The 27,534-nt window shown below is 44.6% G+C and overlaps 2 protein-coding genes and 1 long non-coding RNA gene across 6 annotated transcripts; 2 read left to right on the forward strand and 1 right to left on the reverse strand.

Annotated features, from left to right (window-relative positions):
* Positions 1 to 249: 249 nt before the first annotated feature.
* NELFA (negative elongation factor complex member A) lies at positions 250 to 18,444 on the forward strand. Of its 2 annotated transcripts, none has more exons than XM_015862564.3 (11): positions 250 to 468; positions 4,061 to 4,232; positions 5,625 to 5,786; positions 6,676 to 6,765; positions 8,865 to 8,995; positions 9,151 to 9,220; positions 10,022 to 10,110; positions 10,650 to 10,761; positions 12,435 to 12,691; positions 13,431 to 13,530; positions 15,124 to 18,444. In XM_015862564.3, the coding sequence occupies exons 1-11, from the start codon at positions 259 to 261 to the stop codon at positions 15,306 to 15,308; spliced, it is 1,578 nt and encodes a 525-aa protein (XP_015718050.2). In that variant the 5' UTR covers positions 250 to 258; the 3' UTR covers positions 15,309 to 18,444. The 2 variants fall into 2 exon arrangements, with proteins under 2 accessions (XP_015718050.2, XP_085401962.1); XM_085545836.1 differs by having other exon boundaries at positions 4,155 to 4,232.
* Positions 18,445 to 19,265: 821 nt separating this feature from the next.
* LOC107313896 (uncharacterized) lies at positions 19,266 to 26,938 on the forward strand. 3 transcript variants are annotated; one of them, XM_015862565.3, is made up of 9 exons: positions 19,266 to 19,634; positions 20,894 to 21,361; positions 21,627 to 21,762; positions 22,097 to 22,185; positions 22,658 to 22,721; positions 22,987 to 23,075; positions 23,539 to 23,651; positions 24,341 to 24,497; positions 25,918 to 26,938. In XM_015862565.3, exons 1-9 carry the CDS (start codon positions 19,580 to 19,582, stop codon positions 26,067 to 26,069), a joined length of 1,323 nt encoding a protein of 440 aa, XP_015718051.2. In that variant the 5' UTR covers positions 19,266 to 19,579; the 3' UTR covers positions 26,070 to 26,938. The 3 variants fall into 3 exon arrangements, 2 of the variants coding, with proteins under 2 accessions (XP_015718051.2, XP_085401963.1); XM_085545837.1 differs by lacking the exon at positions 24,341 to 24,497; XR_014945543.1 differs by lacking the exons at positions 23,539 to 23,651; positions 24,341 to 24,497; positions 25,918 to 26,938 and having other exon boundaries at positions 22,658 to 22,840.
* On the reverse strand, positions 24,733 to 25,946 carry LOC146761158 (uncharacterized). Its single transcript, XR_014945544.1, has 2 exons — positions 25,874 to 25,946; positions 24,733 to 25,790 (listed from the first exon to the last, which is right to left on the reverse strand). It is a non-coding gene; the product is annotated as an uncharacterized LOC146761158 (long non-coding RNA).
* Positions 26,939 to 27,534: the final 596 nt, after the last annotated feature.

Genomic DNA, 27,534 nt, shown 5'->3' on the forward strand with positions numbered 1-27,534 from the left:
CGGAATAACCGCCGTGGCAGGCGCCATTTTGCATCTGAGCGGGAGAGGAAAACAGCCTCGCTGTGTTCCGTATGGGCGCCGCCATTTTAGGTTACGGCAGAATCTCCGCCTTCCCTCCAGCGAACTCATAGGGCGCCGCCATTTTGGGTTACGAACAAGGCTGCGACCCGCAGGGGTCCTCGCCCGCCCCTTCCTCCTTTTAGGTGTCTTCATAAAATGCCTGTAGAGAACCCCTTCTTTTTTCGCTCCGCTCCCAAGATGGCGTCGATGCGGGAGAGCGACACCGGCCTGTGGCTGCACAACAAACTGGGCTCCACGGACGAGCTGTGGGCTCCGCCGAGCATCGCCTCGCTGCTCACGGCCTCGGTGATCGACAACATCCGCCTCTGTTTTCACGGCCTTTCCTCGGCCGTCAAACTGAAGCTGCTTTTAGGGATGCTGCACCTGCCCCGCCGGGCGGTGGATGAGGTGAGAGCCGTGTGGGGTGAGGGGGTGCTGCAGTGCCGCTATCATCTCCTCCACGTCCCTTTTGCTCTTCGTTATTTATCGTAGCGTGATCCTTGGGGCCGCTTCGTGCGGCCTGTGGGCGGCTGGAGCCGGCCCTCAAGGGCAGCGCTGGGCAGGGGAGGCCGAGCCCCGCTTCTCCCTCCTCGCCTTATGGGGTGGGTAGAAAGCGAGGTGTCGGCCCATAGAGCTGCTGCTGCTTCGGGTATGAGGGCTTATCAGAGCCCGTTTGCCTTCCAGGATTAGGAGTAGTGGATTAGTGGAGCTGTTCAGCTGGCAAGGCGCAATGATGTGTGTAGGGCTGCCTGTGCTCCTTCCCCACTAGTAGTGGCTGGTTGCGTAGGTGCGAGCTGAGCTTCTAACGTTTAGGAAGGACAGCAGCGAGTGCTGAAACTTTGGGAGTGGAAGATGTGGGGTCTGCACTCAGCGGTGTTTTTCCCCAACTTCTTGTAGTTAGTTTTTCCCCCTCGAGCAGGATCTGACGCTTCTTGCTTTGTGTTACTTGTCTGGGAACAGCTGTTGCTTTCCTTTCCTTCTCTACTCAGTTGGGGTACAGCTGGCACTGCTTACAGGCTTCATAGGTCCAGAAGAGCTCCTTCACTTGTCCCAGCCCATACTTCATCTTCAGCTGCCTTATTCCTACCAAACAGCAGCTGCTGATGGTTGGAACAAGAATAACTTGAGAAACATTAGGTTTCTTCTGCCAAGTTGAGGAGTTTCCATTTGTGCCACGAGTGGCATGGTTTGTGGCCATGGCTATGGAGATAGTGCACATTTAATTACTCAGTGAGATTGCGGAGTCTCCTTCTCTGGAGATATTCAAGACCTGGCTTGATTCTTTCCTATGCAGCCTGCTATGGGGAACCTACTTTAGCAAGGGGTTGGACTTAGTGATCTCCAGAAGTCCCTTCTTACCCCTGGGATTCTGTAATCTGCCCCTCAGCTGTGCTTGCACCAGTCCCTTGGATAGAACACAGGTGCTTTGACTTCATTTATGTGTATACCAGGCAGGGTGTGGGGAGATAATGCATTATTCTGGTTGTATGCTTGGCTTTTATGTACATCAAAGTTGAAAATGCAAGAGGATTGAGGACTATTGAGCTCACACAGGCTGGTTTTTTATGTGAAAATTACCTGTAGTAGTATGGAAAAGCTGTAAAAATTGCCTTTAAAACTACTCAAATTAAGGAACCTTTACCTGCGACAGCATGAAAGCAAAATTCTTCATTCAGAAATAACTCCCACGTGTGGAAATGGTTTAATTCAACTGGGGAAGTGTTTTATTAGTCCCCTCGGAAAGTCATATGTAGGTTTTCCATGCTATGTACCAGTCTGTAGATGATGTGTGAGGAGTTCGGAGCTGGCAATTGGAAACTTAATAGCGTTAGAAAATACATTGCATCAGCTTTGTGAAACTTCGGGCGTCTTGATAGTGGATGCAGGATATAATAGAGGTGTGTTATGCAACACGTTCAATGATATTCCCTTCTCTAGATAACAGCCTGAACTTAGTTTTTCTTCTCAAACATCTTTTAATTATTTTTTTTTCTTTATAATGGCATTTTAACTGGCATAGAATAACATGGAAACAATTTGGGAACAGACACATGAGCAAAAAAATCATGTGGGAATCCAGAAAAGTGTGGTATTCCTTGGCTTAGAAGGGATTTAATTGGCTGCTGGTCCTTTCTGAGACTCTGATCTCTCAGCCCTTAGCTGAAGTGCTGTATTTCTTCTTAAACATAACATCCTGTAGTTTTACACTATATGTTCTCATTCGCTGCTTCAAATACTATATACATATTAGCGACTTAATCCTGTGGGATAAGTAATAAACTCGAATTCTGATCACGCTGTGAACCTCGTTACAGCTTATTTGTTCCTGCTGACTAATAAGATGAATTGGCTCCCGTTTTCATTTTCGCAGTTCAGTGTTTTGTAGGCACTTATCAAAAATATCCTGCTGCCGTTCTCTGGGCAGCATTTACAAGCTCTCCAATCTCTCAGCCTCCAAGCTTTTTGCTGCTGTATATTTCTAGGCTATCATGCTTTAAACTAATGCCTAATGCTCACTGCAGTGGGCTCCTAACCATGGAATAGTAGCACTAAGGACTGAGCCTTGGCCCCCTTGTCAGAAGAGGGAGGCAGTTCTATTTGGCCTATACTTGATGTTCTTTGGATGTAATGGGGTTTATTATTATCTAATGTTACTCTTGGCCCCTTCTGTGCTTTTTCAGGATTAAAATACGGAACATACAATGATGCTATTTGATCCATCTTACTTTTGAATCGAGTAAATATTAATACTGTGCTTTCCAATGCTTTTAGCTTAATGAAAACGCTCTATAATATTACAGATACTTATTAAACACCACCTTCTCTATGGCCCTGAATGTTGAAAACTTGATTGGCTTTATTAGCCAGTGCAGCTGTTTAAAGGTGCGGCTACATGCCAATTTAGGCCTAATGGAAAGCAAATTAATGAGGCTGCCTTACAATAAGTCTTGTTGGAGCTCTGGCTTTGTGTGTTCCTAGTATTATCATCTTTCTTTTCAATACTCATTCCCACAGTGCTGTATCTATGCTCTTCCTTCACAGCCATTATTAATCTCCCTTTGTCTCTGTTCCCAGACTCTTTCCATCCTTCCTGATCCTTTCTTCTCATGTTTCTAGTGATGCCTTATGCCAACAGGCTGAGAAAAGTACTTAAGATCCCTGGGTTCTAGATGAGAGAAGTGCCAGAATACGTTGTTTCAGATCTTGACGTTCATGTTTAACAAGATGCTGATTGGACTCTTGCTTGACCCAGTGTTGCAATCTTAATTATAAGCTTGAGATTATGGCTGTGCTCGGTAGGGAAATATGTAGGATTCTTTTTTAGTGAGCTGCACCTCACAGATTCTCAAACTACAGCCTTTTCTCAGCTGTGATGAGCGTTAACATGAGCCTTAAACAAGAATGCCTAAAGGACAGACTGCCCTGTGTTTTATACCTGACTGAAGTCAGAGGGCAATAACACTGTGTGACTGAAAGGGATTGGGAAATGGCAATGTTTGTCAGCCTCTGAGTGCTGAGAGTTGTGAGTGTTTGGGGAGGCAGATGGAGGGCAAAACTAGGAGCTGTCCTGTAGGACAAAAAGGGGTCCATCTTCATTTAGATGCCTGTTTAAGTAACTTGTTTTCTAGTTAAATATTATCACTGACAAAGGTGTGGGTGGGTACATGGAGTTGTAAGTGGGCTGTAAAACGTACCAAGGCGATACCATAACAATCTGGCCTGTACTGAGTGAAAATGATGAGGTGAACAAAGCTTTGAGCTGTCAGAAGTTCAAAATGCATTTGTTAAATTGACCAAAAGTGACATTAAAAATAGATCTTGGTTCATTCTTTGCTTTGTTCTAGAGTTAATGTTTAACTGTGACACAGTCTCCCTCTTCCCTTCCCTAGTGGTAAAACATTGTGCATGTTTATCCTAGTGTCTTATTATAAATTAACCCAACTTTAGCTTGTTTAAAACTGTTTCCAATTGGCTGATTTTCTTTTTCTTTTTTTGGTAGATGAAGGGGGCACTGACTGAAATTGTCCAGCTCGCTACCTTGGATTCAGACCCCTGGGTCTTAATGGTAGCTGATATTTTAAAATCCTTTCCAGATACTGGCTCCCTTAACCTTGATCTTGAAGAACAGAATCCCAATGTTCAAGATATTTTAGGAGAACTTAGAGAAAAAGGTAAGTGTCTGATGAATGACAGAAATATGACGCCTCTTTTCAGGAATAGCCCGTCTCTGCTCAGGCAGTTGAGGTATCTTAGTGCTATTGGACAAGCTGTATGTCTTCTCTCAACTGCCACAGTTCATGACCTGGTATATTCCTGAACGGGCAACTGTGATACTTGAGGAATGGTAACCTCTTAAATTATCTTTCCACAAATCATCAGAACTTGCGTGTCAGGTCCCTCCGTAATTGTAAAGGGCAGCATAGAAGTTAATGTGGTTTCACTGGCTTTGTAGACAGACTCTTATGTGCACTGTTAGGTAATAACAGCTCACCTTATTAATCTGCTGTAACAGTTTAATATACTTCTGTCTTGTATGTTGTTGTATTAAAGACAGCAGTGAGGCTTTTTTTTTTTGTAGCAGCAGCACCATTTGCATTGGGCACGTGAGGTCCCCTCTGTTCAGTCTTCCTTTAGCCAACAAATGGAGGCACTGGGGGACTGGTCAAAAGGAGAATTGAGTTGCTGATGTCCAGCTAGCAAAGCTATTCCTATTTGGTTGGCTTTGATTTAGCAAATACTCCAGGAAAAAAAAACAAACTCGGGCATTAGCGGTCAAAAGTGGTTTTGGAGTTAGGACTGCTGTAAGGCAATAGTTTGAAAGGGTTGGGGCTCTTCTGCCTGGAGAAGAGAAGGCTCCAAGAAGACCTTATAGTGGCCTTCCAGTACCTGAAGGTGGCCTACAGGAAAGCTGGGGAGGGACATTTATATAAGGGCACATAGTGCCAGGATGAGGCGAAATGGCTTTAAACTGGAAGAGGGTAGATTTAGACTAGATGTTAGGGAGGAATGCTGTACTGTGAGGGTAGTAAGACACTGTAACAGGTTGTGCAGAGAGACTGTGGATGCCCCCAGTATTGAAGGTTTTTAGTCCCAGGCTGGATTGTGTTTGAGCAACCTGGTCTAGTGGGAGGTATCCCTGCCTATAGTGGGGGGTTGGAACTAGATGATCTTACAGGTCCATTCCAACCCAAACCATTCTGATTCAATGATCATTTGTATGTTCACAGTTTTGGTTTGGCTTTTCAGTCAGTAGTTTTCTTTTTCATGGGCAGTTTTTGTAAGGAACCGAGGATTTTATCATTTTTATCTGTCTTAAAACTGTAGCACACTTTAAAATTCCTGTTGTTTGAGTAGATGTATGGGAGCTTACAAACTTAATGTAGAAAACAAACACCCTAATAACTGGCTGTGTACTGTTCAGATCAGAACTCATTTACACATGGTGTTTAAGTGAGTTAGATATACTTCAATAAACACCTATAGAGTCTAGTTGTAGAATGTTTTGCAATGTTCTGTCAAAGAGATGCTTAAAGCCCTGTGTACTATGTTAACTCTTTATGCAGTAAGTGAAGGTGAAACGTCAGCTATGTTGCCGTTGGAATGCCAGTACTTAAACAAAAATGCCTTGACAACACTAGCGGGGCCACTTACCCCCCCAGTGAAACACTTCCAGCTGAAAAGGAAACCTAAAAGTGCCACTCTCCGAGCTGAACTCTTGCAGAAGTGTAAGTATTATTACAGCCAGTTCTAACACTGAGTAACAGCAGTGAAAGGAAAATTTGTCAGTCTTATTTATGCAGTGTGGGGAGACATATGCCAAAATCTCTTGCTGTAAGACATGTGACTGCACCCCAACACCCTCTTGATAGCACATGTGGAAGAGCAGGTGCAAGCCATTCTAGCCATGATTATATTAAGATGCTAATCTTGATTTAAATGCTGTCCAGACTTCAAGGAATACAAAAAGCTGCATCTTTTTAAAGTGTAGGTATGTTCTCTCAAAAGTGTATTTAAGTCAGTGGTGAAGGCTTGAAGGACAGCTTTGGTTAAAGCTCCTGAAACAATTTAATACGCCATATGTTTCTGCAACAGGGAGCAAGAGCTGCTAATTAATGCTTCATGTTGCTCAGTATGGCTGTATGGGGGGTGAAAGCCAATAGTTCTCACTAACAAAAGGCAGCATATGTATACATCTATATATTGGTAGCTAATCTGACTGATCTTAAATTAGTTTCCTGAACCTGCTGCTGTGTTGGAGCAGCTTGATACTTTCTTGCATGTGACCCAAGAAATTGGTGTTAAAAAAGCTGTAAATCTTATATGAAAACGTTACATCTCACTCTTATGTGGAACTTAAATGATTTCAATCTTTGAATAAATTGTCTAATGATTTATTGTAGCTCTGACCGTCCTGTCAGTTGCAGTTGTATCTGTTTTGCATTTCTCCACGTACAGTGTAGCTCGCAAATTACTTGATTGTTTTTTTATTACAATATAGTTCTTGTTGATATTCACAGCATTTATATGTTAATAACATTTTATGTAGGAAGCCGTGTATTTTCTAGCACAGACTTTATAATAACTGAAGTCTTGGGTTTTGTTTTCTTTTTGTAGCGACAGAAACCGCTCAGCAGCTCAAGAAGACGGCAGGAGTGCCTTTTCATGCCAAGGGCAGGGGACTGGTCAAAAAGATTGACACAACAAGTACGGCTCACTCATATCACTTCCCTGAAAGAAAATCTGATAAAATAGCTTTGAAGACTAGAATTACTTTTTCCTACAAAAGCTGAATTCATTCTGAAGCAAAGGATTTATCCCCTTCTTTGTCTCTTTACTTCTATTTGAATGTTGTTACAAGTCTTAGGAGAAGTAAGGGTGGTGTTGTGTTAGATGTCAGTGTATCTGCCATGCTTATTTGAGATGGGTGTAGCTGGATCATGCCTACAGACTTCAGTAAGAACTTAATTTGCAGTAATCCAGGAATAACTTCTGCCTAAGCTGCGTTGCTCCAAGAGGGAGCAGAGTGACTGGATCATGGTAATCTCTGGTCTCTGAACTACTGTGAAGTGGACTGGATCTGGCTTGCATGTATATCATTCCCTATAGAGAAGGGGAGGGGAAAATAACGAAGATAGTGTGTAGAATATATTACTACTACAGAGGATAGTTTAAACATAGGGTATAAGAAAAGTGCAAATCTCAATCACACAGATTCAAGCAGGGATAAGGAGCACTCAGTCCAACAGATCATTCTGCTGTTCTTAACTATTTTGTAAGGGTTAACTGGCACAATATCTTAATGGGAAGGTACTCTTACAGTAGCTAAGAGTGTTTAGTGTTGCTTCTATTTAACAGACATGATAAACACATACAGCTATTAATGTGAGAGTTTCAACTGTTCACTCAAGTTCCAGAATTGCCTAATTGTTTTTTAATAAGTTGTAGGAGTAGGAAGCAGGTTTGAAATTAGTAACACTTTAAATAACATCAGAGTTTTTTTGGCTGTCAATATGATGCTGAGCTATAAAACCTGAGTATTTTCTTGGTGTGATATTTAAAAGCTGAATGTACTGTGTCAGTGCACTTAATACATAGGTTTGAGTACCAGAGTTGAGGGATAACAGTGTGAAGTGTGGGGAAACACCATCACAGGTGTAGCAACTTCTACTGAGCATTGTGGCAGCAAGTTCTTTTATTTGCAGTGTGGAGCTAAGTTGGACGCTTCCTGTGCAGACCATAGCTCCAGCATTTTAAACCCTTCTGTGAAACAGTAATTCCACTGGATTACAAAAGATTTGAGCTTTGCAGAGCCAGTGTTTCAGTGTAATATAACTCGCTAAAGAGCATCTTCATCTGAGACAGTGTCCCACCTTGCAGAATTTTGAAGCTTTATCTTCATTTCTCCAAACTCCAAGGTGTCAGTGCTTCTGTTCCTTCGTGTCTTAATAGGCAGGAACTGGGGAAATTGTGAGGCTGGATGTCCAAGTTGTAGAATCACTGAATTTCACTAGTTGAATGGGACCCATGAGGATCACAGTGTCCAACTCCTGGCTCCCTGTATTACCACCCCAAATTGAAACCATATTTCTGAGAGCAGTGTCCAAATGCTTCTTGAACTGCAGCAGGCTTGGAGCTCTGATTGCTTCTCTCAGATGCTTGTTCCTGTACCAGATTGATGCATCTGTGTTCAGAGGTGCAAAGTGTAATAGTCAGTTTTGTGGAGGAACCAAAAATTTGATTGGATTGATGTAACTTTTAATAAAAGTGGTGATTTGGGACACCATGGAAGAACTGGGATGGCTCCTGTGCTGCTTAAGAACTCTCCAAGTGTGGCTCATAACAACAGTCTTTGGCCAGAGTTCTAGATCTTGAAGCTTAGAGAGTAACTGTAAGTAGTAGGGTTCAGATCGTTCCTGCTTAATAGCTTTATATGGGTTTGAAGTTTGTGTCTGTAAGTAAGGAAAGTATCAATATATGTAGAAGAGTATATTCTGATAGCAGTGTGCTGATTTGATTACTTCATTTACAACGCATAGGAAAATACTGAAGGTAAAACTGTAATAAAAATTACTATGGGATTGTAAACATTAGTGGGGAGTGACTCTGCTCTTGTTTGAAGGGTAAAACCCAATCTGAAGTTTGAAGAGCATTTAGTATTTTGTAGAGTTCCTTTTTTAGACACTTCTGAAGTTAGGGGGAGTATTAAGAAAGGGTAAAAGTTAATACCTCATTGTTGTACTATAATTAGTGATGCAGGTATTTTAATTGTTACTTTCTTATTATTTTTTTTTTTTTGTCTTAAGCGCCACTCAAAGGAATACCAAAACAAGCTCCATTCAGGAGTACTTCAGCACCTAGTGTATTTAACCCTTCTGGAAACAGAAATCCTATTCCTCCTTCAAGAACACCTCTGCGTAAAGAAAGAGGAGTAAAGGTAGGTGAATTCCTGCTCAGATCTCCCTGTTTTAAAATAACTTTTTGGTGCTGTTTTGAATCGAGCATCAGCATGTTAAAGAAAAATTTAAGGATAATATTGAGATAGCAACAGCAACATAAATTAAAACTAAAATTCTGCATTCTTTTCTTCAGCTTTTAGAATTCTCTGAGCTGGATATGGTGGGTGCTGGCCGTGAAGCAAAGAGAAGAAGAAAGACATTAGGTTAGTATGGAGCACTACGGTCAAAGGCTGTTAATATACATGCAAATGTTTTATTCTTGGTGTGCTGAAACTCATCTGCTAAGTTTACAAGAAAAAAGGGCCAGAACATCCTAATTCCACTTATTTTACTTTTTTTTCCTCTGGTTTTGCTGGTCATACTTCCATGTGCCATGGTAGTGACTTGGCTCAGTGGCGTGAAAGGACTGAACCAGCCATTTGTACTTTGCACAGCAAAGCTAGACCTGAAAGTAGCCTCGCATCTGAAATTGTTCTGAGATTATGTGCTTATCCCTACCAGTTGCACAGCCAAGTGAAGGAATGGAAAGTAATCTTGATAAAAATTAAAGAAATCTCTCTTCAAGGCTGTGCCTTAGATTTTAACAAATGAATCACGTCTTTTACTCAAGTGGCAGCTCTACTGAAGCATATCAGGAAGATGTGCTAGGCAGTTTATGTTCTGCAAAAAAGAAAATTAGGGTTTTTTGGTAGCAAATGCAATAATTTTGTTCGAAGACAGTAATTGAAAGTTCTTGGTACTTTTTAATATCAGAAAAATAGGCTAGTTAGCCTTAGCTGCTGCATCTTGATGGATATATCTATTGTGGTTCACTTAATCATTGTGTTGTTCATGAAGTTGTGTAGGAAGGTTACTGTATATTCTTTACTGTAACCTTTCAGCATGTGCTTCTTAAGCATGGTCTAGCAGACTCTTTGAAAATGTGTTTTTTCTAGATCACTGTTTGAGTCAAATTCAATATTTAAGCGTATTTCCTTGAACTGACTTGTGTTTTTATGCAACAGATACAGAAGTGGTGGAAAAGCAAGCCAAAGAAGAAACAGTAGTAGAAAATGCTACTCCAGATTATGCTGCTGGCCTTGTGTCTACACAGGTAAAAACAAAACATGAGAGGAGAAACTCCTACCGCACAATCAATAACAGATGAGAAAACAGTGATGCATGGGGCTCTGTTCTCCATTTTCCTTTGTGATCTTGTGAAAATGTTGCTAAATTTAGAAGGCAGCTTCTTCTGAGGTCTCGCATATGTCTGTAACGAGATCCAAGCCAGCCCCATTACTGAAAAGGAAGGAGAAATACAAGGAATTGATTTCTGTCCAAAATGCCCCTGGCTTATAATCCCTTCCTAGAACCCATGAAGTTCAGAGGTGGCCACTTTCTCTCTTAGTGGTATTGTTTTGTGTTATGAAATGTGCACGATATTGTGCTATAAATACAAAACAGTGATTCCTTTTGCTTGATCCAGGATGGTATCTGCATTGTACATTGGTGTTGATTGCCTGTTTGAGTGGAGACAAAGCCTTACTTAAATTTACTGTGGTTAGGCCCTCTGCGTGTCCCACGTGTCCCAGAGGCCTCTTTGCATTCTTTCTGTGGGTTCTTCACCACGCATAACACTTCTGTGTTTTACAGAAACTCGGCTCACTGAACAATGAGCCAGCGTTACCTTCTACAAGTTATTTACCTGCTACTCCCAGTGTGGTGCCATCGTCCTCATACATCCCAAGTTCTGAAACACAGCCAGGTAAGTAAGACACACTTCTTTTAAAAAACACACCCTTCTGTAGAAATCCTTTTTCTCCACCCTTTAATATACTTTCTTGCCGTTAAATTTCCTTCCTTGCTGTGTGTACAGTCTTACAGGAGCATATCAGCTTGCACTAACACGTGTACGTGACTGGGATTCGTTACCAGAGCTTGTAGTTAACAGAGAACCAGCACTGCAGTTTGTGTTATTTTTGTTCTTGCTTGTTAAATGTTACTGTAGCTTTTGCCTACGTGAGCTGTGGAGTGTTGGTCCCCATAGAAAAAGCCATACAGAAAAACTAATCACTGAACTTGGCTCTGAAACGGTTCAGAATCTCTCTGAAGGTCTGTGCAAATCTCTCTGACAGAAAATTGGCATCTCTGGAAGGAATGCAGCCAAAAGCACATCAGTGTTGTCAGCAGCTAGTATTATTTTCCAGAGCGTTGGCAGTGTATTCCGCATCAGAGAAAGCCTGGTTTAAAATTCTCTATTGTCTTTGTCTCCTGTTGTTGGTGGTGTTTTCTTTTTTCTAGCTTCCCTTACAGACAAGGAATGCAGTGTTCTTGAAGATCTGTGAATCTGGTTTCATCTAATCTGATGTTGTGTAATTAAGATATATGTTACTTTATGCAAATCAATCCTGACATGAGATGAAGCTAGTAATAAAAGTGGAGATTTGTACAAAATAAATGGGTAGCTAGTTATCTTACTGGCTAAGAGCCACGTTGCTAAAGCCAGTGCTGTATCCATGCCTAGATGAATGAGAGTACTAGAACCTTCCCATTCTCTAAAACTTGATCTGAAAGGCATCTGCTGAGTTGTGTTCTGTATCTGCCTTTTGGTCTCTTGTAAACACAGATGAGTTTAGGTTAGTTTAAATCTTAAGAGACTCATAAAGGTACTTAAAGAGCTGTAGCTATGTCAGAGAGCTGCAAGAGAGCATGGAGAGTAGTGAGGTCCTGGAACAGGCTGCCCAGGGAGGTTGTGGATGCCCTGTCCTTGGAGGTGTTCATGATCCTTGAGGTCCCTTCCAACCCAGGTCATTCTGTGTTTCTATGAACGTGCACTGTCTGGCTGTCTGTTGGATAATGCAGTCACTTGTGATATACTTTCCCTCTAGCTGCAGTCAGCTTTGGTATAGGAACTTCTTGGATGGCTGAGTACAGGCAAATAAGTGAACTTCTCAATATTGAGAGGGTTTAGCCCTTTTAGCAGTTAGTGTTTAAAAGAATTCTTTTTGTTTTTGATTTTGATTTTAATCTTATCTGTTTAAACATTTATGTATTTTCAGTATTTTTTACTGTCAGAGCCTGCATTAGTTTAAAAACAGATTGCTGTGCAGAAATCAAAACTGCAGTCTGACAAAGTTGGTGGGGTCAGCATACAAGTGTATAAGCAGCATATGTTATAAAGTAGATCAACTCAAGTTTAATTCATGCCCGTTAAAGATGAAATTTGCTTCTAAACGTAGTGTAATCCACATCGGAGATCTTGTCACTGTCTGATTGTTAGAGGTGATTGAGTACTAGCTCTTCATGTTTTCAGATGGGTGCTAGATGACATAGAGTCATGGTAGGTAGAAGAGTCAGGAATCTTAGATCCTTCTAAAATCCATTGGTGATGAGCCTTGTTTATGGATTATACTTTTAATTTCTGCTTCTTTTTTGCAGCTGGTTCTGCACGAGAGGCTTTGCAGACTAACAGACAGACTGAAGAGCCTGCAGCTCCAAATGCTACCACAACTCTGCCTGCGCAGTTCAAGCAGAGAACTCCCATGTACAACAGTAACTCAAATCCACCTGCAACTACACCTACCTCACCCCTCACCCCTACCACACCTCCTGCCATTTCCCCTGCAGCGCAAGCACCACAAGTGGCTCCTCAAACTCAACAACAGCCACCACCGAAAAAAAGCCTCTCTCTTACAGTAAGTAGCAAATAGGTTGTTCTTAGATGATGCTTTTGATGTAGATTGGAAAAGCACATTTTTATTATTGATCTTACTTTGGGAGAAAGGCATAGTTCCAGCAGTGCCTTTAGCCTTGCTTGTAGCATAAGCTACTAGAAGAGATTGCATTGTTGCATTGGTAGGAATGAAGTTATCAGTAGAATAAAGGCAAAACTCTTGATTTCTTTTCCTGCCTCCCTCCCCCAGTCTGTTATCAGTTTTTAAAAGCTTGGGAGTGCAGAAGTAAATAAATAACAATTGCTTACCCTGAAGCTTCTTATTGCTCCTATGTTTGTATATTTCATGGATGCTTGAAATTAGTCGGGTAATCAATTTGAGATAAAGCTGTCTCTGAAGACTTCACAAAGCACCTCTGTAAGCTCAGCTTAAAAGATCTGAACCCTAAGAAGCTGTGACTTCGGTAGCTTTGCTTTGTTTATAAAGAAAAACTTTCCCTTTGAAATTACTGCAAGTCTGCGTGTTATATGATATAATAGAGGCACTTCTTAACTAAGGTAGTAAAGAACACAATATGGAGTGGAAACAGCAGCTCTCTTAGCACATGTTTCTGTAACTGTTTAAAGTGCTACTTTTTCAGTGTAAGTTTCAGAACTGTCACTGCTGCAAGTGTTAGATCTAAGCATTAAAGATGAAAAGCTTTGAGGTTCAGGTCTTTGTGTTTTTCTGCTGGAATTCATGTTTGTTGTACCTTTTGCAGAGGGAGCAAATGTATGCTGCACAGGAAATGTTCAAGACTGCAAACAAAGTTACAAGGCCAGAAAAGGCTCTTATACTTGGATTCATGGCAGGATCCAGAGGTATGTATTGAAATTAAGTTACTTTGCTTTTCAATTTCCAGTCTGAAGTACAATGTGTTGTTTCAGATTGTGCATATGTGAATAAATGTCTCCTGCTTTACCTGCACTCAGGGTGTGCTAGAATCTAGTTTATTCTGGACTGTGTTTATTTCAATGGATTAAAAGTTTGGCTACCTCGAAGTAGTTTTTTAGTCCTTTTCTAATAAAAATAGAATGTCAGCCACTAAGCACAAAACATACACAGAAGTGAACTGAGCGCATGTAATGCTGCTTAGAAGACACACAGAATCACAGAATGACACGGGTTGGAAGGGACCTCAAGGATCATGTAGTTCCAACCCCCCTGCCTGGCAGGGCCACCAAACATACACCTTTACTAGATCAGGTTGCCCAGGGCCCCGTCCAACCTGGTCTTGAGACACAGGCCAATCCAAGTGGAACAGTGAGCAGCTTGATTGGGTTCTCATATTCTGTCTACAAGACAGAATGTAAGTTCTTCCATAGCAGGCTGAGGAACAAACTGTGTAATATGGAGCCTCTTCACTAGCTCTGGAGCATTAAAAATGTAGCTGCTGTTTTCTCTACTTCAGGGGTAGGTGCTGAAAATCATAGGGAGGTCTGCTCTAGGCTTGATCTTGTTGTACATTGGCCTCGATGGACCAAGATTGTACTACTCAGTCATCTACTAAATGTAAGATGAGAAGGAGCTTAAGAGTCTTTAAGTGAACTCTGTCATCTGCGCTGGCTCTGCTTTCTAGGTTGGTGTTTGAGGGCTCTTGTCACAGGAGTGCTGGAGTCTAAATGTGGCTTATGCATTTGGATTAGTGCAGTACATCATTCAAGACAGCCAGGATAGAGTTACTATGATGATCCTGGGGCTTAAAGAAAGTTTTGTGTTGATTACATTTGTGAGTGCTCTTACTAGTAGATATGACTTCAGAATGCTGTAGCAGGATGTACTTTAATATCTGTATTGATGTTTTTTGTGATGTGAGGTAAGCATTTTTTTAATAGTGTGTGTGTGTGTTTCCTTTGTATGTGAATATACATAAGTAATATAAATTCATAACTAGTAATGTCAGTACTTTTTGAAAGTTGGGTAAATTACTGTTCACGAGGATTTTCCTGATTTTCCTAACAATTGCAGTAGTTGGATGTGTAACATTCAGTTCTTGTGCCTCATAGATCAGTAACTTCAATGAATCTGGTAAGGCTTCCACAATTACTAAAAGCTGTTGAGTTCTTTAAACTATGAAATGTATCTCAAACAGAGGAAGATTGGTAGGTTCAAGCTTAGCAAATGCAAGGCTTAGAGTTCTTGAGGCAGACAGCAGAGGCATTTGCACACTTCACCTGCACTGACTCGCTTTTGTTCTTTGTCATTGAGATCTATATGAGGCTTGGTTTTGTTATAAGAGAAATAAAGTCCGATGTATGGAGTGAAGGTCTGTGGCCACGTGGTGTAGAAATAAACCCAGAACTAATAGAAAACACTAGCGTGTTTTGAGTGTAAGGTTTTGAATCTCTCTCAGGTTCTCTTTGCTTTCTCATAATGCCAAGATGTGCAACTTGTTTCTGTTTTTGTTTCCACAGAGAATCCTTGCCAAGAGCAAGGTGACATCATTCAGATTAAACTTAGTGAGCATACAGAAGATTTACCAAAGGCTGATGGCACTGGCAGCACCACTATGTTGGTTGACACAGTCTTTGAAATGAACTACGCTACCGGTGAATGGACCAGATTCAAGAAGTACAAACCTATTACTAATGTTTCTTAAAAGATGCAGCTACAGCAGACTGGACCAAATGAGGCTTAGAGTCAACCAGCTCATAGAGTATGTCAACTGTACAAACCGGCATCCATGTGTACATTTATTACCCTCCAGCATAGAAGCTGTGGCTCTTCAACCTAACTGGGCTCAGTGAATGCAGAAGAAGTTGATGTTGAATTTCCTTTTTTTTGTCTTGTTTTTTTTTTTTATTATCTGGAAAAGGTGGTTTTAGGGGAGGGAATGGTTGGTGGTTTTTTTTGTTCTGTCTCGTTTTTAAATGTGATTTTAAGATGCTGGAAGAGGAGAGCAGATCACAACTGAATGATTACAGATGGGAGCAGTTTACTTCTGAGTACCTGAAGAGAAGACTACTGCACAGTCGTTCACAGTTTACCATTTAAACAAGGGCACAGATCTTTACTGTTTAAAGAAGCTATTCTCTGTGACTGCATGGGTTCCATGAGCGCTTCAAGCACCACGTGGTGCTTCATTTTATAATTCAGTTGCAGTAGAACTAAATACTGCAGGTGAGAGATGTCTGGTGTCTAGTGGTACCCACTGTACGTTCAGCTTATTTATGCTCGAGGCATAGGATGGGATTGAGTATCTTTAATTTGCTATATTGTCTATGTCCATACACAGCATGAGTTAACCTATGTTTGGCTTTACTTGAGATCAAGAGAAACTGAATATCGTAGTTTTCTGATGGAAAAAAATAGCAAAAGCAGAGAAAAACTGAAAGGGAGCAGTGGGCTGTTGGCAGTGTGGAAACTAGTGTTTTGCCATGGCATTCTTAGGGTAAAAGCTTATCAGTGGCTATTGCATGGCAAGTCCTTCAAACAGCCTGGGAGGAAAGGAAGCTAAAACACATCAAGGCTGACTGCAGCATTTCTGCTTTTTAAATGGCCCTGGAAATGGTTGATGCATCTCTGAATGAGATGATTGGGAGGTGGTGGTAACGTATGTTTGGTTGAGCTGTCATAAGGTGCTTGTTACCTTATCCAAAAAGCTCAGAGTGAGTTTAGCTGTGGTTCCTACCTGTGTAGTTATCAGTATAATCATCAACGTGGCTGCAGTTATTCTTCCATACAAACATACCTTACATGTGCCCCTTCCTAGTAGAAGCACGTCTTCATAACAATGGTTTCGCCTGCCCTTAGATGTTCCACTATAGCCTGCATTTATTGACAGGGACTGTGTACATAGTTCGGGATTCACTGTTTGGACACTCGTTCGCATTCTTTGAGAGGGAGACTTGGTTTAAACGTCTGGTTTTTGCCAGTGCTTGTGTGTGTAGAGCTGTGCTTAGTTGGGAATGGTGCTTGGAAGGAAGGCGGCCAACAGAGCAGGTGGGTCTCCTGGTGCTGAGATGGGACCTTAGGCTGAATGCAGTTTGTGTTAAAGCAGAACTTGTAGGACAAAACGAGGCTTTTCTTTTAATAAAAGAAAGCAGACCAAATCCCCTCAGTGCTCGTAACATAATAAGATGTTCAGGTAATTTAGAATATTTTATATCGGAAAATTTTTTATCGCTTTTTTATTTTGGGTTTCTCAAACTAATGATCCAACTGAAGAGGGAAAGCAACAAGAGAATCTGCATTCACAGCACTGTAAAAGGTGACCAAAATTATGATTCCTTAACTTTATTTGAGCAAATAGAGTTTGAGCTCCTGTAGTGAGCAGCTCATTGAATGGCATCTGCTGACACTGCAGAGCTCTGTGTGTGTTTTAGCGTGATCATTAGGCTCCACCTTCCATCATCACCCCTAGGGCTCCCCTCCACATCTTATTAACCCGTATCAGAAGCAGTGCAGGTTGTGGCTCTGATAGTGTGTTCTCCTTTAAGCAGCTACAAACCAGCCTGTGAGGTTGGTCGTGGGCTTCAGGTTTTAGAATGAGCTCCATTAAAATGTGTTTTCACGGCTGTAACTTATTTGATTGTATCTTACCTAATATCTTTGCTAATAGCAGCATATAAAAGCATCCATCTTTTAAAGCAAAGGTTTAAAAGAAAGCAACATTCCTTTTTTTTTCTGTCTGCATTCAGATTTTTAAAGGGTTATTTTTTGTGATGGCCATTTTTAGACGCGTGTCGTAGTTGTCTTTAAGGCTCCTACTTGCTCAATAAGCTGCAAGCACCAAACGTGATTTTAGAATGAATGTTTTAGGAAGCTGAGGGCCGTGTGCTCACACTGCTCCTTCAATTTGACTCTCAACACTAAAGCATTACCGCAGGTTGCTGTGTGAGTCTTAGGAGGTTTCTTAAATGCCAAAAGAAAGGGAAGTTTTTGCAATGGTTTGGTAAGAAGTGAAAGCACATGGAGCTCTTGGGTTCAGAGAAAGGTGGCGTGGCAGGCAGGGCAACAGCAACATCCAGGTTGCAGTGCAGTGGAATTGCTGCATGCAGAGCAGTTTGTTGGGTGGGGGTGGACAGAACCCACACACGCAGCCAGGCTGCTGAACAACTTGCCCTACAAATCCTGGGTTTCTTCAGGCTCCGTTTTCTTCACGAGTAAAGACTTGAAAGTGAAACGAGCTCAATGACGGTGAGCCCAAGGGGGACGTTGAGTACAAGCACCAATTACAGATCCCTTCCTCCTCCTCTTTCCTGCTCTAGTTCTGTAGTTCTCTCCATACGACGCTGTTGAGACTCGGTGTGATTAACACTCTTGTGTTGGGCCGGTGTTGTGTGGGTTAACTTCATTTTCCACTGGTAGCTCTGCTGGTTCTAACCTTCCAGTTTAACGCCATAGGATGCAATGCGGGGTGGGGGGAAGCCTTTGGTTGCTCGATACCTCTGTGTGACATTGGCAATATCACTAAACAATGTCTCAGTGCAAACCCTTGTCTAGATAGAAGAAGCTCGAGACTTTGACATCATATAAAGAGTGAATCACATTCTCATAGTGTAACCTGACTGGAAAAGACTAAGAAACATTCAACCAGAGCCCTCGGGAGTCTGGTGCCTTTAACAAGAACCATCACTTTGTGAGATGTTACATCTATCGCATAGTCTGTATGTTTTCTATTTGGGTTTGGTTTTTTGTTTTTTGTACAGTTGTAAATTCAGAATATCCTGTCTTTGGGTACGTATTTTCAGTGTACTACAGTATGTATAATAAAACTTTAGATTTTCTATGGACGCAGACTGTTTTATTTCAATAGTCACGTTATGTGCCTCCAATCTAAATCCGTCACCTTTAAATGTCAGCGCTGCAATCCATCCCAGCAGCACGGAAGGTTCTGGCTGGTTCCAGGGCTTTGGAATAGAACTTGCCATTAAAAGATACTTAGTGCTTCTTATGAGGAAGGATTTCACGAAGGAGGCAGGTTGTTAACACTTATTACGAAGGTTCCTGCTGGTACCATTATAAAACATCACTTATTTTGGGTTTAGCATTGACTGAATCGATGTCTTCTTGTTTTTCAAAGCTGTGGTGCCACCCTGTGGCCATTTGGGCTGGTACAGCTTTAGTCTGTTTGGAGCTGTTGTGTTCATGCCTTTGGTTGTGCTGGCAGCTCTGCCTTGATGTTCTCTGTTCTACATGGAGCTGGTTTAACCCTCCCCTGGGCCCAGAGCTGAGGGTGATGGCACTCAGGTCCGTCAGCTAAGCAGGGATGTGGGAAGGGCTGCGCTGCTGGCAGGGTGCTGCTGTAACACACATCTCCCTGTATGGCGTTATGGAGCCCCCCAGCTGCAGTTTGGTGCTTTCAGAGCAGGCTGAGCTCAGCAGAGCCGGGATCTGTGTTGTGGTGGGGCTCATCTGCATCCCCCAGCACAGGAGGAACGTAGAGCAGCTGGAGCAGGTCCATGACAAGTGCTCAGTGCTTTAAGGTCCTTTTCAACCCAAAGCAGGTCTCAGTTAAAATGGGAGCTGCTTTCAGCTGTGGTTCTTTCTAAGTTGTTCTTGCTGCAGGAAGCCCTGGGTATCTATAAGCACAGTCCTTCCCCCTGAGGAGATCACGGGGCCTGGCCTGCAGCCCGGCCCAGTTCTGCCTGTTCCTCTTTCCATAGCGCCGTAGTTTTTACATGGGTAAGGAGTAAAGCGTAAGGTTTGCTCTCCTGCTCCAGGCTTTTCCTGCACCTCCAGGAGGCCTCATTGAGACCTTACAGCCTTTATGCACAAACACCCCCATTCTTTTGGGGGGAGGCTGATCCGGCCCGGCCGCATGATCTCAGTCAGGTGACGGCACCGAGCACAACAGCAGCGTGCAATAAGCAGCTCAGTGCGGGAGATCAGCTGCTGCCCTGGCCCCGCTGCTGGAGCGCAGGGAAAATGAGCCCCTGGTCCCCTCCGCTGCTCTGGAGCTTGGCCACGGCGTGGCTGACAGGTGAGCCCTCCATTTGCTTTGTGGGGCTGAATGTGGGGCTGGATGTGGGGTGTGAAACCACTGGGCTCTTGGAGGTTCTGGTAACTGGGTCATGCTATAGGAGCACATATAAAGTGCCTGGATGCTTTCATACTGATATCCCTGCTCCTGCAGCACTCAGGCACTCAGTGGGTTGGGGACTGGGCCTGTGGCCACCAGCCTCTGTTGGAGCAGAGCCCTGTGGCTCCTTCCCCCTGCCCACAAGGCAGCACTATGGTGCTGGGTGGTGCTGGAGCACCAGCACAGGGGCCAGAGAGTGTGTGGGATCTGCTCCTTGGGGATCTCCAGTAGCTGCCTGGGCACTGTCTGTCCAGGACTCAAAGAAAGTAAGTGCGCTCTGCAGTACAGAGCGGTCAGTATCCACGTAGGAGGGAGCCCTCAGAGCAGCCCGTTTCCATGTGATCATAAGTCTGTAAGGACTCTTTCATTCTCTGTCCTGATTTTGCTGTAGAAATGTAACTGGTGTTACCAGCCGACTTCATTGGCGTGTTGTTGCTTATGCTGGGGTGGTGCTGAGCCCTCACACCAGAGAGTGGGAGAGCGCTCCTGCTCTGACAGGGGGAAGGATTTTGGGATCAAAGCTGGTCTGCCCACAGGCAGGTTCCCTTTGGGTTACTTTACGCATCCAGAGCGGCTTAAATACAAATCCCAAACCCGTGACTTTTCTGCCTCAATCCCTTTAACCAAGATGGGATGAAACAGGCAGCGGCTTGACAAGCATCTTAACTCAGATGGAGGGATCTCAGGGTGAGCTGCGTTCAGCACCACCAGCAAAAACAAGTGTTTCAAGCCGTTCTCACAACCCTTTATCACAGGGAGTCAGAAGTCTCAGCACTGGGATGGGCTTAAGGTTGGTTTTTTTTCCAGACTAAATGATATTTATGATTCTAATGCATGTGCTTGACATGGCTCTAGTGTGCAGGTGATGCTGCATGTGAGACACGTATCCACAAACTGTTTAGGTGTTGTACTGAAGGATGCGGTTTAATGGAGGAATATTGGTGGGGGGTGGTTGGACTCGATCTTGGATTTCTTTTCTAACCTCGGTGATTCCATGGTTCTGTGGTGCCAGTGTTTCTGCATTGCTCTGTAATGGAGTGTATCAGAAGACAATTTCTGGACACCAAACAAGGGCACAAAGGTTAAGACCTGATGGTAAGCCTTCATTAAGGAAAGAACAATAACTTGGCCATTGATTATGTCTATTTTCTTTCTTTTAGGTATTGCTTTAGGCCAGACAACCACCACTCAGACCCGTGTTGCATCAACCCCGCTACTCCTGAGTGCTGCTACCACCCAAGTCCCTGCTGCACCATCCCCAACGTCTTCTATTGCCCCTGCGACCTCAGACCCCACATCCCCACCTGCTGCTGGGACACTCTCAGCTGGAACAGTGACCAACGTCACCACCCCTACAGCTGCACCACCTGCTGTCTCAGGCACAAACCCTCCCTCTCCAGCTCTGCCCAGCACCCCACACATCACCGCTCTCACCTCTGGGACTGCAACCACCCCCCACGTACCCACAGCTCCGATGGCCACATCCAGGGCCGCCCCTCCACATGGAACTGCATCTCCTGGGGTCCCATCAGTGGCCCCATCCCTCAGCACCACTGAGCCCTCAAACTGCAGCGGAGTGAACGTGACAGCGTGTGCTCCTTGCTCCCCAGGGACCATTCCCAGCAATGGTAAGAGCCAGGGCTCACTTTCTCCTATTTTGGGTGGCAAAGGGAGTGACCGAGGGAGGCCAGACCAGCTTGTAGTGGATGCTCTTGGGTAACTGCAGAGGACAGGAGGTAATTTCCACCATGCTGTGTACTGGATGTGCCATAGTGAGACCTTCTCCTCTTGCTCATGATCCACTGCTGTGATCAGTGGACAAGCCAAGGGGATGGACAAGGGGTTGAAGTTAAGGCTCACGGTGCTGATCCTGTTCTCTCTGTCTCTGTTCAGACACCTGGAGCTGCTCATGCTGCACGGAGGGCTCATGTGTGGACCCCAGCACCTGTGCTCCTTGCCCAGTGGGGCACTACCAGCCTGCGATGGGGCAGCAGCAGTGCCTGCCGTGTCCAAAGGGGAGTTACACCAAGTAGGTGACGGCCTCTGCTGGGTCTGGACGTGGTTGTGTTCTCTCTTATAGTGCTTCCCATTTTGTGAGCCCTTGGGGCCCTGCAGAGAGAAGCTGTGGCAGCTGCCCAGGGCTCCAACAGCAGCAGGGCTTCACATTTCTGTCATACTTGGACAACATACATACATACTTGTGAGCAGCTCTGTGTCTGATGCAGCCTTGTGCTAGTTTGTTTTAAGCTCAGTATCTTTAATATCTCCAGAGGAGATTCCGCAGTCCCCCTGAGCTGCCCGTTCCCTATTTCTAGTGGAGCCTCAGTAAGAGAAAACCATTCTAACCTCTGCTCCATTCCCAGCACTACGAGGAGCATCGTGTGCTCACCCTGCCTGCCCGGCCACTATGCCAACGAGTTGGGAGCCACAGCCTGCAGCGTGTGCCAGAAAGGTAGGGCTGTTTGTATGCAACCCCATCCCGCTGCACAGGCTTTTACCCACGGCCAGATGCAATTAACTGGGTTACTTGAAAGCACCGATGAGTAAATGGGTTATTCTGTTCAGGCCAAAAATAGACCAGCGTTATCTCTTCTTATGGATGTTCTTATTAAAAATGGAAGCACAGGTCTCGCATGCAGTCACGCTCCTGTTTGCAACAAGCTCGTACTAATACTGTAGGCAATGCTAAATAGCACATGCAATGGAACAGCTATTCTGGGTGCCAATTAGGAGCTCTTTACACATGCACAAGTCGTCCTTTGGAAATCTGTGCACAAAACTGCTCGTCTCACACCCGAATCTTGGCTGTCGTTTGATACGATTGGGAGGAAAAACACAAATAAGCAGCACTGGGAAGCTGCCATTGGTGACAGTGTGTGACTGGTGGAGGAAAGACCCTGAGAACGTTCTCCTTTTCCCTCCAGGTTATTTTAGCTCCCAGCAAAATGCAGCTGTTTGTCTGCCTTGCCTGCCTGGATCGTTCTGCAAGTAAGAAATCCTCGTGTGACCTCAGCTGGGGTGGGGAGGCACAACTGGTAGCAGCCACTGAGCACCAGCAGTGGCCGGAGGGCTCTGCAGGCTGCAGGGATCGTGGTGCTGAGATTGGGGTGAGATGATGCTACAAAAGGGGGAGGGAGGATTCTGCCAGCTGTGCTGGAGTCAAGTCCTATCCCCATCCCCACCTCAGCTGGGCTGGGGCTGGTGGATGAAGATGGCACCTGGGCTCACGGTGGTCTCGCTGTTCTCTCTCCAGCTCCACCGGCTGCTCGCTGTGTCTGGCCTGTCCTGCTGGGCATGAGGCTCCACGTGAGGCTGCTGAGGAGTGTTCGCTGTGCCGGGCAGGTGAGTCGTGTCAAAGCAGCATTAATGTCTTTGAGATCGTGACTTCCCTGACCTGTCATTCCCACAAAGCTTAGGAAACAGTCCGGTGTTAAACTGCACTCAGCAAGCTCCAAACAGCAGGGAAAGGTGCTTGAACCTGGAATTAGAGGGGATGAAACGCTGCTGACCTCTGGCTCCTGAATCCCCTCTGCTTTAAAGCTGCCATTCAGCACTAATCCAGCTCCCACCTTACTCCCACTGCTTTCAGATTTGAAACCAGGTATCGGTCAGACTCCTTCCCTTTGCTTTTATTCTTCCCTTCCTGCCCCTTTGCTGCTGCCGAAGTTCAAGCTCAGCTTTTGTCATGCACATGAAGTATTTCATGCATTTTCTCCTGGTATCTTTGAAAGCAGACTCATCCATATGCAATTGCAAAGGGCCCTGGGTCCAGTCCCAGATGCTAATGTGTTCTTTTGCTATTTAGGTACATTCAAAGGTCCGGGTGATGCCGCCTGCAAACCCTGCGAGCCAGGGGAATACCAACTGCAGTGGGGCCAGGACAGCTGCGACCTGTGCCCAGAGAACCACTACTGTCCTGTGAGTCTGCTCTGGCTGATTTGGCAGCTGGGATTAATGAGTACAGCTAATAGACTTTTAATTAAGGGCAATTTTAGCTTAGTTTGTTTCCTTTTCTTAAATACAGACAAGAGTCCTTGTAGAGCACTGCGGTTGCAATTAGAGCATTAGGAGGCTGGCTTTGTTCCACCCTTGGCCTTGGTGAGCCATCAGGGCACAGTTAGGGGATAAGACATCCATTAATGAGGTACAGAAGTGTTTAAAACAACAAGACCTGAATTCGATGATAGCAGCTTCAGTTATTGGTCCTTGGATATTGCAGGTCTTCAGGTTTGTGGCTGGCTGCTGGTTCTACCTCTGCCTCAGTTTGTCATTTCTAACATCTATTCTGAGACAGCAAGGCAGTGGGTGCTTCGTTAAGCAGGTTTCACAGCACACCCCAACTCAAGAAGGCATCATAGAATCGTTTGAGTTGGAAGAGACCTATCAGGGCCATCTGGTCCAACTCCAATGCACAGGGACTCCTACGGCTCCATTAGGTGCTCAGAGCTGTGTCCAGCCTGACCTGGAGTGTCTCTAAGGATAACCCATGCCAGTTCCTCCCTGGAACATGCTACACACATGCTATACGTAGTACAGAGACAACACTTACCCTCCTGCTACCCGCTCTGCTGTTTGGCACTGAGGAATTTACTTTTCCTCTTGGTCAGAGCCCAGATGTGAACCCAATCAAGTGCCCTCCCGATGCCTTCTGCCCCATGGGCAGCACAGCACCCCAGTACTGCATGGAGGTCTTCCTGTACAAGGTGGGCAGCTCCTGCCAGCTGACACCGCTGGTGATCGTCCTCCTGGCCCTCATCTCAGCAGGTGAGCATTGCTCTTTACTTATGTCTCCACACAGTGCACATTGTGTTTCTTTGAAGTTGGATTTCTTTAAGTCTTTGTGGTTGTTCATCTGTTTAAATGGGAGCAGAAAGCTGTAGTCCCTTCTTTGTTCATAGCAAAAGCGGCTGTGAGCCATAAGCTCTCCTTGTGCCCGTTCTTCCTTAAGGCTTCCCCCATCCTGACAACACAGTGACCTACAGAGTCATAACATAAAGACTGGAGTCAGGCTGCTGTAATTTGGCCAACAGGGTGAAAGTGGTTTATATGCACAAATTGCCTTTTAAAACACGCCTCCTCCACACCAAACAAGTTGTCATTTTTATGCACTACTTTCTATGCAAACGATTCTCCTTTCCACATTTGCAAGTGGGAAAATCACTGAATATTAAGTAGGGATATTACAGTAGTAAGATGATAGATTTCTGGTTGTTGTTCATCCCTGGGAGGCAGCTGTGTGTAGAGGCTCCAAAAGAGGCGTTTCTCAGCCCAGAAGAAAGCAAATGGACAATGTCCCTTCATGTATGAGACTCTCTTCCATCTCAGGTGTCAGACCGCAGCCAAAAAACGTGCCAGGAAAGATACCAGCTAAAGTATTAATTAGAGAAAGTAGCTCTAAATGAAGCACAGGAAGGGGTCATCTGTGCAGGAACAATGTCCCATTAATCAGCGTCTCTAATAAACAAGTCTGAGAGTCACAGAACAATGTCCCTCAGTGAAGCCCTGGGTGGCAGAGTTTGCTATGAAGAGGGGTAAAAGCAGCAGCCCACACAGGAACCTGCCAGCATCTCATGGCTGGGTAACAGCTGAATTGTTTGCCGTGAGGTTGTCAGCTCACACAGTCCACATTTGGATGCGTTTGTCTGGACATATTGCATCATGGTGACAGATTCACGCTCTTCTGTTTAGATCAATTTTCCCTGATTATGCTTATGCCAGAACCAGACCAACAGAAATGTCACAGTACTTGATATTTTGCAATTATTTCCATGTCTGTGCACAGCCAAAAAGAAATGTTTTCTGACAGCCCTGATCCCAGTCTAGACTCAGAGCTGATCTAGGTCAGTTACTTCTTGAGCTTCATTGGTGCTCAAACCGAAGGAGAAGAAAACACTTTGTTTAGAATCATAGAGTTGAGTTAGAAGGGACCTTTAAAGGCCATCTGGTCCAACTGCCCTGCAATGAACAGGGACACCCACAGCTCCATCGGGTGCTCAGAGCCTGACCTGGGGTGTCTCCAGGGATGGGGCAACCTGTGCCAGTGCCTCACCACCATTACTGTAAAAAAAAACTTCTTTTTAGGTTAACCAGAAGATAATACAGCAATCAGAAAGCACTATAACGAACACTTGACGCTTTACCTTCCTCTCTGAAAGTTAACTATCATTGTTTCTGTTCCTCACAGGTGCAATTCTTATAATCTTCGTACTAATCCTGAGAAGAAAGCAAGCATACAGCACAAAGTCATTGAAGTCCCTGCTGCTACCACGAGGATCAGAACAGCACACAACGTATGGAGTGATGGAGCACACGGAGCCGGTGTATGCTGGCTGGTAGAGGGAGAAATGCAACCTGCAAGCACTGTGTTCCCTTAGCAGCCATGTGCATTGCCCTGCAGATGTTCTACATGAAATGGACTGAACAGCAGAGGCGACCCCTTTTAATTCCCATCTCCACTCACAATAAACATGTTTTTTTTCCCCTTTCCTTAAGAAACTTCAGCAGTCAGCTCAACAGCTGGAGCAAAGAGCAGCTGCTGCAGATACTGGGGTTCCCACAGCACAATTGTTTCTACCCAAGCAGGAGCCAACACGAATGTTAAATGTTCTTCCTTTGAGGGATATGCACATTTACTTATTTATTTGCCACTCTCAACACTTCACACTATACTTGAAATCGAGGGTCAAACGAAAAAAGGAATCCCAAAACTTTCCCCTTCCTATCAACTGTGGGAAAACACGTGCGGCTGAACTTATGGCTGGTTCCCAGACAAATATGTCCCTTCTGTTTCCTGCTGTGGTCTCTGATGCTTTGCTTCATATTACTCCACAGAGCTACAGAAGCAACACCTTCCTCCTCCTCCTCCAGTGAAATTCATTCCCATACCAGGCAGGCTGCAAAGCCCTGCTCAGCTCATCCAGCTGTGATGCTTCCACAGTGCTGTGCTTCATCAGCTCTGAGAGCCCTGGTTAAAAACAGTACTTACTATTATGAGAGCTGTGCTTTCAAGTGAGTGTGCACGGAGGTGGAAGCAGGTGTTACTTCTCACTGGAGTCCTTTCCCTGAGCTAAAGCAGCAGCAGCCAGCTGAAGGATCCCAGCTGCTGGGGGTTAAGTGGCCGCTGCCCTCTGCTGCTCGTTCTTCTCACCCCTGGGGAGGTCGTTGTGCTTTTCAAGAAAAAGGAAATAAACAACCAAAAAAAAGCAGTTCTCTGATCTGTTACAGATGAGTAAATGGACAGGAAGAGAGGTGCGTTATCCTCTGTGGTAAGCAATGATGCAGCTGGTAACCCTGCCACCTGCAGCAGCAGCAGCGTGGACTGATCACACACCAAGCTCAGTCCCATCCCAAGGCCCTTTCTGCCCTCGGTCTCAATAATCCCACTGAAATCTGGTTACCTCCCATCCTCACGCTTTGTTCTTTTCTTCCCACCTCCTCCTCACTCCCAGCAACCTGCTTGAAACGCGCTGGCTCTCAGAATCCCCTGTTTGCAGCAGTGACTGCCTGGGGACAGGATGGGGCCCTCACCTTGTGGCTTAAGTGGCTGCAGGAGATGATGCTCAACACCCTCTTCTGTTCTTCCATCCTGAGAGCTGGGGGACAGGGTGTGCACAGCCCCTCTGCCGGGCTCTTAGATGCTGTCCATAGCACGCAGGCACTAAGTTTCTCAGTGGGCACGGTCAGGGCTTTCTGCAAAAGCAGCAAAAAGGATGGAGTCCTGATATCAGCAGAACACTAAACCAACAGTGCCAAAGCATACTTCTGATTTCCTCTTAAAGAAGCACAGCTGCAGTCAGGCACA

This window comes from Coturnix japonica, chromosome 4 (assembly GCF_054131305.1).
Source record: "Coturnix japonica strain WE chromosome 4, WE-NBRP24, whole genome shotgun sequence".
In the NCBI taxonomy this organism is placed as follows: domain Eukaryota; kingdom Metazoa; phylum Chordata; class Aves; order Galliformes; family Phasianidae; genus Coturnix; species Coturnix japonica.